Source organism: Pogoniulus pusillus, chromosome 8, assembly GCF_015220805.1.
Source record: "Pogoniulus pusillus isolate bPogPus1 chromosome 8, bPogPus1.pri, whole genome shotgun sequence".
NCBI classification, from domain to species: Eukaryota; Metazoa; Chordata; class Aves; order Piciformes; family Lybiidae; genus Pogoniulus; species Pogoniulus pusillus.
Genome location: NC_087271.1, coordinates 19,080,506 through 19,095,280, shown reverse-complemented (window position 1 = coordinate 19,095,280; position 14,775 = coordinate 19,080,506). Strand labels below are relative to the sequence as shown.

Here is a 14,775-nt window from a genome sequence, read left to right as displayed (position 1 = left end):
GAGCTTGATTTGCAGTTTCTCTAGGTGGGACTCTTGTCTCTGTGCTGCTTTTATTTTAGGCCCTTGGTGCAGAATTTGTAGTCTCCCAAGCCTCCAGTGCTGTTGGTTATGCTTAGACACCTTCTGCAGCAGCAGTTCCATCCTTTGGGCATTGAAACTGGTTTTTCTCATCTTAGCATGTGAAGATGGAGAGTGCCCTTGCCCATCGCCTGGCAGCACACAGCAGAGGATGTGGAGTCAGCAGCTTTTCAGGCACCAGAAATGGCAGCAGCAGGAGCATCAGCACCAGTAGACTGTGTTGAGGTAGTTCTCCAAAACTATGTTATGAAACCAAACAGCTCTGGCAGGAAAGGCTGATGAAGGCTGCACCTTAGTCCAGAATGTTCAACCCAGCTGGATATTTTGGGTGGTTTTCCCATGTGCCTAACACAGCTGATGTGTCCAGCCCTGTCTTTGTCATGGTGCTGTTTCTGACAGCCAAGGCAGAAGGGTGCTTTTTGGACTCTCAGCTCCTGACTTCTCCTGGTGTTAATGATGGTAATGAAGAAGCATGCTGCCATGGCTCACTGAGGGCTTCTAGAGCTGCTTTGTCTTCAGAGATGCAGTTGCTTTAGGCATCATGGTCTGTGCTACATTCTCAGGACCACATTATTGTGGGGGTAGGAAGGGAGCTCTGGAGATCATCCACTCCCACCCCCCTGCTAAATCAAGGCACCCACAGCAGCTTGCCCAGCATCACTATGCACAGTTGGCTTTGGGATCTCAGCGGAGAAGGAGACTATACAACCTCTCTGAGCAGATTTGTCTTTATTTGCTTTTCATTTCTGCAGAAAGTTATGGTCTCTGGTGATCACAAATGGAAACAGAACTCTGTGTGTTGTCACACAAGGAAATGGAGTGTGGAACTGTTGGAAGCCTCTCAGGCATCTCTGTGTAGAAGTATGATGAAGCAGACATTAGTTGTGTAGCAGTGTTATCTCACCTCTGCAGCTGTATTCCAGGCTGCATAGGTCTGGTTGTGTCTCTGCACAGCTGCTCCTCACTCGTGGGCTGTCACCTCTTGGAGAAGAGGTTCAGCAAGGACAAATGTTGGGCCCTGCACTTGAGCCACAACAGCGCTGTGAATGCTCCAGGCTTAGGGCAGAGAGGCTGCAAACTGCCTGGTGAAAAAGGACCTGGGGGAATTTGTTCACAGTGGCTGAAGATGAGCCAGTGTGTGCCCAAATGGCTGAGAAGACCTTCAGCATCCTCATCTGAATCAGCAAGAGTGTGGCCAGAAGGAGCAGGGCAGGGATTGTCCTTTGTAGGAGGATTTGGGTCAGATCCTACAGGGTTGTGTACTGTGAGTTAGATTTTACCTTCCCTCTGTGCCAGTTCTTGTGATCCTGCTGTGGCAGGGGGGTTGGACTAGATGACCTTTTGAGGTCCCTTGCAGGCCCTGACATTCTGTGATTCTATGATTCTAAGATGCCTTGTAGGTGTCTGAGCACCATCTCTCTGTGCTGGGTTTCATGGTATTGAAGGTGCCTGAGAACCATCTCTCCATGCTGGTATTCATGGAGCTGTAGGCTTCTGAGAACCATCTCTCTCTGCTGGTTTTAGTCTCTCTGTGCTGGTTTCCCTGCAGTTGTAGGGATCTGAGAACCATCTCTCTGTGATGGGTTTAGTCTCTCTGTGCTGGGTTTCCTGCAGGTGTAGGTGTCTGAGAACCATCTCTCTGTGATGGGTTTCCTGCAGGTGTAGGTGTCTGAGAACCATCTCTCTGTGCTGGTTTTAGTCTCTCTGTGCTGTGTTTCCTGCAGTTGTAGGTGTCTGAGAACCATCTCTCTGTGCTGGGTTTAGTTTCTCTGTGATGGTTTTAGTCTCTCTGTGCTGGGTTTAGTCTCTCTGTGATGGTTTTAGTCTCTCTGTGCTGGGTTTCCTGCAGTTGTAGGTGTCTGAGAACCATCTCTCTGTGCTGTGTTTCCTGCAGTTGTAGGTGTCTGAGAACCATCTCTCTGTGCTGGGTTTCCTGCAGTTGCAGGTGTCTGATAACCACCTCTCTGTGCTGGGTTTAGTCTCTCTGTGCTGGGTTTCCTGCAGGTGTAGGTGTCCAAGAACCATCTCTCTGTGATGGTTTTAGTCTCTCTGTGCTGGGATTCCTGCAGTTGTAGGTGTCTGAGCACCACTTTTCTCTGCATTGGCTTTCAGGGATTTGCAGGCTTTTTGAGAGCCATGTCCCATTATTGTGTTTGAAAACAAGGTAAACTAAAAAAAAGACCCATTTTCTTCTGCACCTACCCTGAGGTTCCACAGCTGACATCCAGACCTCCGCCACAGCACTCCAGCAGTCACTTAACAGTGGCAGAAGAGATCCAAATGTGACCTGGATGTAGATTTATGTGGCAATTTTGGCTGTAGGGTTTTATTAGCACCTCAGTTCTCTTCCATTACATCATCAAAGTGATGAATATTTCACTGAGCATTACTCACAATTGCACCTTGCCTGGTCCACCTTTAGGGACTGACCTCTTGGGGGAAAAAAGGTGAAAAATAGAATGAATCTCCTCTCAAGAAGAAAAATAGAAGAAATTGCATGAAAGGGATAATAATATCACAAGCTAATGAGAAAAAGAAAACCAAACACCCAAACCCTCATCAAATATTCCAGGAGGCACTGAGTGTCATCTTTAGATAGAGCAGCACCTAATTGCAGTTCATCATCCTCCAAGAAGATGTTGCAGCTTCTCAAATGAAGTATCTGGTGGTGGTAATTACACCAAGTAAGGTTTAGAAGTTGTCTTCTCTGATCAGTTTGGAGTAGCACAAACCAAACCTTATCAGGTTCTGTTCAAAGGTAGGATGTGGTGTGAAATACCTGGGTTGTGCTGTAGATTCCTGTCATCTTCAGAGAGTTCTGGAGCTTGACATCCCAAAAGATGTCACTCTGTGTATGTATGGACAGGAGTTATGTCTGTAACTAACAGAGGGATGCTGGTGTTGGGTTTCCAGGTCTTGTTTCAAGGTGTTTTCAATTTTGTGGCTCTGGGACTTGGAGCACTTCAAAGTAAGCTTGGGAAGTCATAATCACTAAATGCTTTTCACACAATACCAGCGTGGTGGGAATTGGAAGGGACCTCTGGAGATCATCCAGTCCAACTGTGCTGCTACAGCAGGGGCACCCACAGCAGCTTGCCCAGCAGCACAATGCCCAGATGGGCTTGGAAGCTCTCCACACAAGGAGACTCCACAGCCTCTCTGGGCAGCCTGCTCCAGGGCTCCAGCACCCTCACAACAAAGCAGTTTCTCCTCCTGTTCAGGTGGAACCTCCTGGGTTCCAGTTTGTGCCCATCGCCCTTGTCCTGTCCCTGGGCACCAGTGTGAAGAGTCTGGCCCCATCCTCTTCCCCCAGGAGGTCCTTTATCTCTTGCTGAGCATTGTTCAGATCCTCTCTGGGGCTGCTCTTTGCAGGCTCAACAGCCCCAGGGCTCTCAGCCTTTCCTCCTCACAGAGATGCTCCAGGCCCCTCAGCACTTTTTGAGCCTCCCCTGGACTCTCTGCAGTAGGTTCCCTGTCTCTCTTGAGCTGGGGAGCCTAGAACTGCACCCAGTCCTCTAACTGTGGCCTCACCAGGGCAGAGTTCAGTGCACATGAGGATGACAACAAATCAGTCAAAAGACAGGGGGGGACAGTCTCAAGCTGTGCCAGGGGAGGTATGGGCTGGAAGTTAGGAGGAAGTTCTTGCCAGAGAGAGTGATTGGCATTGGAATGGGCTACCCAGGGAGGTGGTGGAGGCACCGACCCTGGAGGTGTTCAAGAAAAGCCTGGATGAGGCACTTAGTGCCATGGTCTAGTTGACTGGCTAGGGCTGGGTGCTAGGTTGGACTGGATGAGCTTGGAGGTCTCTTCCAACATGTTTGATTCTATGATTCTATGATAGCAGTGGTGGGATTTTGAGCTCTAGGTGACCAGCTGGACCAAATGACCTCAAAAGTCTCTTCCAACCTTAACAGTTCTATGGCTCTGTGACAATGGTGAAAGTTTTGGGACAAGTAAGCTGGAGAAAACATAAACTTTTGTAAGGGGCATGTGAGTTATCCTAAGAGAAAAGGGCTGTAACTGAGCCGACTTCAGCGTGCTGAAGCTTTGTTTGACAAAAGTAGTGTTTCTCTGGGTCTGCATAACATCACTCAGCAAGGTGCAGTTAGAGCACCCTGGGAGTTACAAACATTTCTTTGACTATTATTTTAATGAGGGTTATAGTAGAAAATGGAATTATTTTGGGGAGAGTGTGAAACCATCCGTTTGCCCAGGTGACTTCACGAGCTTTCTGCAGCATCCTCATCTACCCTGCTGGTGGAATTGCTTCTTGAGTGGCTTCCAGCTTTCACAGTATCACAGTATCATAGTATCATCAGGGTTGGAAGAGACCTCACAGATCATCAAGTCCAACCCTTTACCACAGAGCTCAAGGCCAGACCATGGCACCAAGTGCCACGTCCAGTCCTGCCTTGAACAGCCCCAGGGACGGCGACTCCACCACCTCCCCGGGCAGCCCATTCCAGTGCCCAATGACTCTCTCAGTGAAGAACTTTCTCCTAACCTCCAGCCTAAATCTCCCCTGGCACAGCCTGAGGCTGTGTCCTCTCGTTCTGGTGCTGGCCACCTGAGAGAAGAGAGCAACCTCCCCCTGGCCACAACCACCCCTCAGGTAGTTGTAGACAGCAATAAGGTCACCTCTGAGCCTCCTCTTCTCCAGGCTAACCAATCCCAGCTCCCTCAGCCTCTCCTCGTAGGGCTGTGCTCAAGGCCTCTCCCCAGCCTCGTCACCCTTCTCTGGACACGCTCAAGCATCCAGATAGTCCTGCAGACTAAGGATTGAGTGTGATATGATAACAGATTTTCATCATTCCCTCTGATTTTCATAAGGCATTGGCAAGCAGCAGGTGCCACTGCATGCTACCTCTTACACACGCCCTAATGGAACCCATGTTTCAGGTCATCTGCACCACAACTTAAAGAGGAGAAGACCCATCAGGTCCTCAAAACAAGCCCAATCTGCCCTTAACTCCTTTAGCATGCTGATCCTTCTCATAGAATCATAGAATCAACCAGGTTGGAAGAGACCTCCAAGATCATCCAGTCCAACCTATCACCCAGCCCTATCCAATCAACTAGACCATGGCACTAATGCCTCATCCAGGCTTTTCTTGAACACCTCCAGGGACAGTGCCTCCATGAAGCTGCTTCTTGATGGGATTCTGCTGGGATTGCTCATGGTGGCTGTAGCTGAGTGCAGTTGTAGACAGGCACCAACCACCCTTCTGTCAGGAGGAGCCACTATGTGGTGGTTTACAAAGAAGCTGCTAAGAGCTTTAGAGGTCTGTAGCCAAAATGTCACCATTTTGAGGAGTCACTTTTGGGTCACTAATAAATGAAAGTCATTTTTCTCCAGCAGCTAGGCAAACTGGCATCCAGATTGTTTTCAATTTATTTTCACACTCAGATAAATGTTGGGTTTGAGGAAGAATTGAACTTTGTAATTGGAGAACCTCAGCTCATGCCTGGAAGCTGGAGCGTGGTGTTCTCATCTGCACCAGCAGCAGTCTGCTGTGGTTCTTTTTTGCCATGTTAGTGTCATCTGAGCTTTATTTTGGTCTAAACTCATCTTGGTGGACAATTTGCAAGTCAGAATTTCATCTTGGATGTCTCCTCCTCTGTTACAGGTCAATGCACAAACTGACTCAGCTGGAGAGGCTTGATCTGGGCAATAATGAATTCTCTGAACTGGTAAGAAATGCACCAATGTTTGATAGAAAGCTTCTGTGGTTTGGTGGCTCTGGGGATGGGACATGAAGCTTTGGCTTGAAAGGCTTTGCTGTGTTGTAGCAATCCTAAGCACAACTCCAGGCTGGGTGGGGAATGGCTGAGAGCAGCCCTGAGGAAGAGGCCCTGGGGGTCTGGGGTGATGAAAAGCTGAACATGAGCTGGCAGTGTGAGTGCAGCCCAGACAGCAACTGTGTGCTGGGCTGCAGCAAGAGCAGTGTGGGCAGCAGGGCAAGGGAGGGGATTCTGCCCCTTTGCTCTGCTCTCCTGAGAGCCCACCTGGAGCACTGTGTGCAGTTCTGGAGCCCCCAGCACAAGAAGGACATGGAACTGTTGGAGCCAGTCCAGAGGTAGGTCACTGAGATGCTCAGAGGGCTGCAGCAGCTCTGCTATGAGGACAGGACAAGAGAGTTGTGGCTCTGCAGCCTGGAGAAGAGAAGGCTTCCAGGAGACCTTGGAGTAGCCTTCAAGTATCTGAAGGGGACTACAGGAAGTCTGGGAGGGACTACTGACAAGGTCTTGTAATGACAGACAAGACATGGAGTAATATGTTTAAACTGGCAGAGGGGAGATTGGAACTGGATGTTAGGAAGAAGTTGTTTGCAGTGAGGGTAGTGAGACACTGGCATAGGTTGCCCAGGGAGGCTGTGGATTAAAGATCACATTCTGTGATTCTGTGATCTACAACCTCCCTGGAGGTGTTGAAGGGCAGGTTGGATGAGGCCTTGAGTGACCTGTTCTAGTGAGAGGTGTCCCTGCCTATGGCAGGGGTTTGGAGCTGGATGAGGTTTGAGGTCCCTTCCAACCTAAACCATTCTATGAGTCTAAGATTCCATGTGCTAAGGCCACATTGCCCTGTGCCAGAGGAGCTGGGTCAGCGTTCCCGAGGTCAGTGTTGCTAATAGGATGTGCTTCGCTGACAGCAGGATTCAGCAATTCAGATGAACCACGTTGGGTGTATGAACACTGGAACAGCTTGCCCAGGGAGGTGGTTGAGATCCCATCCCTGAAGATGCTCAAAGTCAGGCTTGATAAAGCTCTGAGCAACATGATCTAGTGGAGGATCACAGGACTACAGAATGGTAGAGATTGGAAGTGACCTCCAGAGATCATTGAATTCAACCCCACCTGCCAGAGCAGGATCAACCAGGGCAGGCCAGACAGGAATGAACCCAGGTGGGTCTTGAAAGCCTCCAGAGAAGGAGACTCCACAACCTCTCTGGGCAGCCTGCTCCAGGGCTCCAGCACCCTCACACCAACTTTCTCCTCCTGCTCAGCTGGAACCTCCTGGCTTCCAGTTTGTCCCCATTGCCCCTTGTCCTGTTCCTGGGCACCACTGACAAGAGCCTGGTCCCTTCTTGCCCCAAACCCTGCAGATTAACATTGGTGAGATCCCCTCTGGGGCTGCTCTTCTCCAGGCCAAACAGCCCCAGGACTTTCAGCCTTCCCTCATCATGGAGATGTTCCAGACCCTTCAGCATCCTTGTGGCCTCTGTTGGGCACTCTCCAGTCTATCCCTGTCCCTCTTGAACTGGGGAGCCTAGAACTGGACACAGTCCTCCACCAGGGAAGAGCAGAGGTGGAGGAGAACCTCCTTTGACCTGCTGGCCACACTCTTCTGAACACAGCCCAGGCCACCCTTGGCTCCTTGGCCACCAGGACCACATGCAGGATGTGCCTGCTGCATGCAAGGTTAGACTAGACCACCTTTGTAGATCCCTTCCAACCAAAACCACTCTATGAAAGCCACAGAGCTCTCATTCTGAGCTGGAAGCCAATGCTGGAACACTTTCATGTGGGATGAACTGATCACAGAATCATTAATGTTGGACAAGACCTCTAAGATCATCAAGTCCAACCACCAGCCCAACATCACCACAGCCATGTCCCAAAATGATCTCAGTGAAAAGTAAAACCAAACAAACTTGTGTCAGTTATGTGTTAATTAGTCAATATCTACCCTTACAGTGTGCAAATATTAGGAGCTGCTGTTGGCAGAAGTCAGTTTTGGACTCCATGAGGAATTTCTGTCCCTAACTGACCACTAAGATGAGCATTGGGTTTGCTGAGATTTAATAGCTACAGGAGATGTTCTCAGTGGAGAAAATAATCATCTTCCCTTTGTCTGTAGTATCTTTATCTGCAATGTATCTGCTACATGTAGATGATCTTCCAGGTCCCTTCCAGCCCAAAGCATTCCATTAATCTATAGGAACTGACCCTTCTCACAAACAGTCTGGGGTTGGTTGGCTTCTTTTTGAAGTGTGGTTCAAGGAGACCTCACTGACTTCATCCTGCAGAACTATAAACATGTTAAGAGAATAAACCTTAAGAGAAACTCTTGTCTCACCCTCTTTGAGCCCTGTCACTACCTGGGGTGTTCAGGAGGACCTGTGCTTTTAGAATCATAGATTCACAGACTGCTTTGGGTGGGAAGGGACCTTTCAAGGTCACCCAGTCCAACTCCCCTGCAGTCAGCAGGGACAGCTGCAGCTAGAGCAGGCTGCTCAGAGTCCCAAACAACCTGACCTGCAGTGATCCCAGGGATGGAACAGCTACCACCTCCCTGGGCAACATGGGACAGGATCTTGCCACCCTCAGTGTGAAAACAAAATGTTTCTAACTAGAAGAAAACCCTTTTGAGATCATGGAGCCTAATCCTCAACCCAGCACTGCCAGCTCACCACTCAGCACCACATCTCCATGGCTTTGAAACCTCTCCAGGGATGGAGACTCCACCACTGCCCTTGGGCCAGGCCTTGACAACCCCTGTGGGGAAGAAATTGTTCCTCATGTCCAACCTAAACCTCCCCTGATGCAACTTGAGGCCTTTTCCTCTTGTCCTATCCCTTGTTCCTTGGGAAAAAGTCCAACCCCAATCTGGCTCCAACCTCCTTTTGGGGAGTTGTAAATAGCCAGAAGGTCTCCCCTCAGCCTCCTCTTCTCCAGGCTGAACACCCCCAGCTCCCTCAGCTGCTCCTCACCAGATCTGTTCTCCAGACCCTTCACCAACTTTGTTACCCTTCTCTAGACCTGCTTCAGCTTCTCAATGTCCTTCTTGGAGTGGGGTGCCCTAAACCAAGTCCTGACTCATGGCATCATCATGGCATACCATAGCCCATGCTCAAGTTATTTCAAATCTAACTGTTACATGGGCAGCACAGAAGCAGTTTGTTCTCTGTGAGAAGGGTTTGTGCCTAATGAGAGGAATTTAAAAGGAAATTCAACTTGAGAGGGGAAATCCTGATTGTCTCTAATAACCTTAATCAGAGAACACACTGGAGGAATAAAGAAACATTAATTATCACGGGGACAAATAGTATGAAATGACCATTAATCAATTTAGCCTGGAAAATTAGAACTGATTTTAACCATTGGGGGACAATAAAGTTCCAATGGAATTAGGCAAATTGAAATAAATTATCATTTAGAGCAGTGAGTAAACATTTTTTTTCACAGAAACACAATCCACAGCCACATGGAAAGCTGAGAGGTTGAGCTCTCCAGTTGGGCAGTTTCTGGTTTAGCTGATGATTGGAGATTAGAATAAGGACTATAGAACTAATTTGTTGAGGTGCTGGAAGGTGTCCAGAGAAGGGCAGCAAGGCTGGGGAGGGGCCTGGAACACAAACCCTATGAGAAGAGGCTGAGGGAGCTGGGGGTGTGTAGCCTGCAGAAGAGGAGGCTCAGGGCAGACCTCATTGCTGTCTACAACTACCTGAAGGGAGGCTGTAGCCAGGTGGGGGTTGGTCTCTTCTCCCAGGCAACCAGCAATAGAACAAGGGGACACAGTCTCAAGCTGTGCCAGGGGAGGTCTAGGCTGGATGTTAGGAGGAAGTTAGGAGAGTGATTGGCATTGGAATGGGCTGCCCAGGGAGGTGGTGGAGTCACTGTCCCTGGAGGTGTTGAGGAAAAGCCTGGATGAGGCACTCAGTGCCATGGTCTAGTTGATTGGCTAGGGCTGGGTGCTAGGTTGGACTGGATGATCTTGGAGATCCCTTCCAACCTGGTTGATTCTATTCTATTCTATTGAATAAAATATTTATGTCAGTAACTGATGTGTGGGTGCTGGAAAGAAAAGAAAATGAAGGTGAAGAAGGAACATTTTTCTTTATGGTTTCTATTGGTTTCTATTTCACTCAAGAAAAGTGTGGGTTTGTTTAACTGAGGAAAACATGGATTTATCTAAGGAAGGAACACATGGATTGATTGAACTCTCCATAATGCTCTGTGTTTTGTCTTTTTTCCCCTCAGCCTGAGGTTCTTGAACAAATCCAGAATCTGAAGGAATTGTGGATGGACAACAACTCCCTGCAAATACTACCCGGGGTATGAGCATTTATTTTATGTCATCAAATGATTTGTGTGGTGTAGGGAGCTCTTTTCCTGCCTGGGCATTTTCTTGAGTGGATTCTTCATCCTAGCCCATAGAGTTCCCAATTGCTAGCAAGAAACCTTTCAATTGCTGTGTTATTAGAAGACAGCCTCTAAGTGGACCAGGTTAAGTTTAGTTTTGTGCAGTTCTTGCTGGGAAGGGAGATGAGTTCCTCAGATTTAATGAATGTGGAGCACATTCATAGGCTGTGGATGTGTTGTTTAGCTAACTGCAGATGGGCTGAGGTTGGAGGGACTGCTGGAGGTTGTCTTGTCCAAACTCCTGCTCAAGCAGAGCTATCTAGGGTGTATTAGAAGGGCAGTGGTTAGTAGGGTGAGAGAGTTTCTCCTGCCCCTCCACTTTGCCCTGCTGAGGCCACATCTGGAGTGCTGTGTCCAATTCTGGCTCCACCAGTTCAAGAGGGACATAGAATTGCTGGAGAGAGTCCAGCACAGAGCCACAAAGATGCTGAAGGGAATGGAACACCTCTGCTAGGAGGAGAGCCTGAGGCAGCTGGGGCTGTGCTGCTTGGAGAAGAGGAGACTGAGAGGTGACCTCATCAATGGTTATAAAGATGTAAAAGCTCTGCTGGGTGATGCCCAGTGCCAGGACAAGGGCCATGGGTGGCAGCTGAGGCATAGGAAGTTTCATGTAAACATGAGGAAGAATATTTTCCCTGTGAGGGTGACAGAGCTTTGGAACAGTCTGTCCAGGGAGGCTGTGGAGTCTCCCTCTCTGGAGGTATTCAAAACCTGCCTGGATGTGTTCCTGTGTGATTTGCTCTAGGAGATCCTGCTCTGGCAGGGGGTTGGACTGGATGAGCTTTGGAGGTCCCTTCCAGCCCCTGACATTCTGTGATTCTGTGATCTAGAGAAGACTGATGAGGTCCTGCACTTGAGCATGGGAGATGTGGCATGAGTGTGCTGCAGTCCCAGTGCCCAGCTATGTGCCAGTTAGCCAGCTAAGGACAATGCATGTCCTTAGTCCAAGGGACCAGCTGCTGTAGCAACCCTGCCCTTAACCTTCAAACATGCTGAGAAACAAACCTGCTCTTCCTCTGGTGGGAGCATAACTTTGTCTTTGAAGTACTAAAGATGGAATCTCCTGCAGCCACCACTCAATACAAATGTAACTTCTTAGCTGTCCTGTGCCTTACTCCTAACTGCAGCCCTGCTTCATCAGCAAAGCTCCTTAGGTGTTTGTGGCTACTCAAACCAACAGTTGGTTCATAGTGCAGGAGAAAATCAAGTTGTTTTCCACCTGGTGTAACCTAAATGGGAGACCATCTCCTCACTTTGGTAGATAAATTATGGTGAGCAGTAACATAATCCAACCCCTCTTGCAGTCTTGAAAGTAGGTTCTGGTTTCGTCTGGTACTGCTGCTAGATTCTGCAGAGGCTTTAGCCTCAACTTTCATTCAGTTGCAAGCTCAGCCTGTGCCACTGCAGCTTTTAAGATGGTGTCCTAAGAAGGTGTCTTAAAATTCTCTTTATGAGACAGATTGTGCTAAACCAGCCTACACGAGAAGCCCTTGCTTTAAGAAACAAGTCAGCATGAACAGCTCATCCAAGTTGGAGTGATCCCAAGCACTGATATAGGCTGGGCAGTGCCTGCCTTGAGAGCAGCTCTGGGGAGAGGGACTTGGGGGTGCTGGTGGATGAGAAGCTCAACATCAGCCAGCAGTGTGCTCTGGCAGCCCAGAGAGCAACCAGAGCCTGGGCTGCAGCAAGAGAAGTGTGAGCAGCAGGGCCAGGGAAGTGATCCTCACCCTCTGCTCCACACTGAGGAGACCCCACCTGGAATACTGCATCCAGTTCTGGAGCCCCTGGGACAAGAGGGATATGGAGGTGCTGGAAGGTGTCCAGAGAAGGACCACGAGGGCGATCAGAGGGCTGGAGCTGCTCTGCTATGGAGACAGACTGAGAGAGTTGTTCAGCCTGGAGAAGAGAAGGCTCTGGAGAGACCTTATTGTGGCCTTTCAGTATCTGAAGGGGGCCTACAAGGAAGCTGGAGAGGGACTTTTTAGCCTGTCAGGTAATGATAGGACTGGGAGGAATGGAGCAAAACTGGAAGTGAGTAGATTCAGACTGGATGGTAGGAAGAAGTTGTTCACCATGAGGGTGGTGAGACACTGGTTGCCCAGGGAGGTGGTTGAAGTCTCATAAGCCTCATCCCTGGAGGTGTTTAAGACCAGGGTGGATGTGGCTCTGAGCAAACTGATCTAGTGTGAGGTGTCCCTGCCCATGGCAGGGGAGTTTGAACCAGACGATCCTTCAGATCCCTTCCAGCCCTGACAATTCTATGATTCTATGAGATGCAGGTACCATTTTTGGCTCCAGGATGAACCTCAGCAGTTCTTTCAGTTCCTTTTGCGGTTCTGAGAACAAGGATGCTGGCAGAACACCACTGCTAGAGAAATAACTGCAGTGACAAGGTGCTGAGATCACTGGGTTTAAGCCTGCAATGCTGCTGTTTGTCTTAAAGCACAGAAATGGTGTGTGTCTGTTGGAGTAACCCTGTGTAACGTGCTATTAAGTCTATAGGGAAGTTAAAACAGCTGGTGTACCTGGATGTGTCAAAAAACAGGATAGAAACTGTTGACTTGGACATATCAGGATGTGAAGGACTTGAAGACCTCCTCTTGTCATCCAACATGTTGCAGCAGCTGCCAGACTCCATAGGTGAGAAAAGCTCAGGATTTCTCGTGATCTTTTGCAGTCAAGGGTTTTGTTTATGTCTTCTCTCTCTTTTTTTTTTTGGTGTGGTTATTATGAGGCTTTTAATGGCTGGAAGAAGAACTGCCATTAAATTCCAAAGGAGTTTAGAACATCTGTGTGGGGATAATCCACAAAGACCGCTTTGTAAAGCCATGGTTAGAAAGTATGCCTATGGCAGGGGGCTGGAACTAGATGATCTTTGAGTTCCCTTCTAACCTAAACCACTCTATGATTCTATTGATGGTTCTGAAGGAGAAAATAAGCAAAGAAAGATCTGATTGATCTGATCTAAATTTGAAAGTAAGTATAAGTGATGCTGTTAATGGTGCGAGGATCTTGACGGCAATTACCACCCTTGGTTGCAGCGGTGCAGCTCCATACAGGAGCATTAAAGACGTGGTTCAGACTGCTCATTTTCTGCTTTTGGCTCTATTGCATGCATAGAACTCCTGACTCATTCAGAATGCATACCAATTCTGGAAGCAAAGTGCTTGTAGACACATCACGCTCTGCATCTGGGTAGTTCGTTTCAGTCTTGGTCCCTTCTCTTTTCTTTGGAAGCACTTCAGAGCCTTCCCTCTCTTCTTCTGCTCCCAGCTGACAAGCCCATTAAATCATCACCTTTTTCACTTCCCTAAGTGCATCCTTTTGAACATGGAACTGTTCCATTCTCCAATTTTGAATCAGCTCCGTGAAGATCCCATCATGTATTGCTAATGAATGACACTCTGCTACATGAATGTTGCTAGCTGCCTTTCACAGCTCTTCTCCATTTGGCTCTTTCACATCTCCACCATAAATTCAGGAGTTCTTGTTTAATGTGCTTTCTGTGGCATGCAGATGGATGTTCAGAGGGCGTTTAGCTCCTGTACCGAAGGAATAAATGGTTACAGTTTGAGTTCTTTCTAGTGAGGGTGGTGAGACACTACAACAGGTTGCCTAGGGAAGTTGTGGCTGCCTCCTCCCTGGAGGTGTTCAAGGCCAGGTTAGGTGAGGATGTCAGCAACCTGTGCTAGCAGAAGCTATCACTGCCCATGGCAGGGGATTGGAACTAGATGATCTTTAAGGTCGTTTCCAACCCAGACCATTCCATGAATCTTCAGTATGAGGACAGTGAGACTCTGGAATGGGCTGTCCAGAGAAGCTGTGCATGCCTCCAGACTAGGGGTGTTCAAAGACAGGTTGCATGAGGCCTTGAGCAGCTGAGTCTAGCTGAGAGGGAGGTGGGAGTAAATGACCTCTAAGATCCCTTCCAACTTTAACCATTCTATGATCTATGGAGAAGAGAAGGCTTCGAGGAGACCTTGGAGTGTCCTTCCAGTACCTGAAGGCAGCTACAGGAGGGCTGGGGAGTGACTACTGACAAAGTCTGGTAATGACAGGATGAGGAGGAATGGGTTTGAACTGGCAGAGGGGAGATTGGAACTGGATGTTAGGAAGAAGTTGTTTGCAGTGAGGGTGATGAGACACTGGCACAGGTTGCCCAGGGAGGTTGTGGATCACAGAATCACAGACTGAGATCTTTGATCACAGAATGATCTTTGATCACATTCTGTGATTCTGTCATCCACAACTCCCATGGAGGTGTTCAAGGCCAGGTTGGATGAGGCCTTGAGCAATCTGTTCTAGTGGGAGGTGTTCCTGCCTATAGTGGGGGGTTGGAACTGGATGGCCTTTGAGGTCCCTTCCATCCTAAACCATCTAATGATTCCACACTCAAAGCCAAGCTGAATGGAGCCATCAGCAACCCGGACCTAGCAGGAGGTCTCCTTGCTTATTGTGGTGTGTTTGGAACTAGATGATCTTTAAGGTGCTCTTCCAACCTAAGCCATTTGATGATTCTATCATTACAGAAAGTAAAACTAAAAACAAACAAAA

General features: G+C 48.6%; 1 protein-coding gene across 7 annotated transcripts in view; it reads left to right on the top strand.

The window, feature by feature from the left end:
- Positions 1-14,775, top strand: part of LRRC7 (leucine rich repeat containing 7) — a 216,308-nt gene that overhangs the window by 121,284 nt on the left and 80,249 nt on the right. For all 7 annotated transcript variants that reach the window (XM_064147490.1, XM_064147496.1, XM_064147491.1 and 4 more), the window contains exons 7-9: positions 5,706-5,769; positions 10,060-10,134; positions 12,717-12,861. In XM_064147490.1, coding sequence (XP_064003560.1) covers positions 5,706-5,769; positions 10,060-10,134; positions 12,717-12,861 — 284 coding nt within the window. The remainder of the gene's footprint in view (positions 1-5,705; positions 5,770-10,059; positions 10,135-12,716; positions 12,862-14,775) is intronic.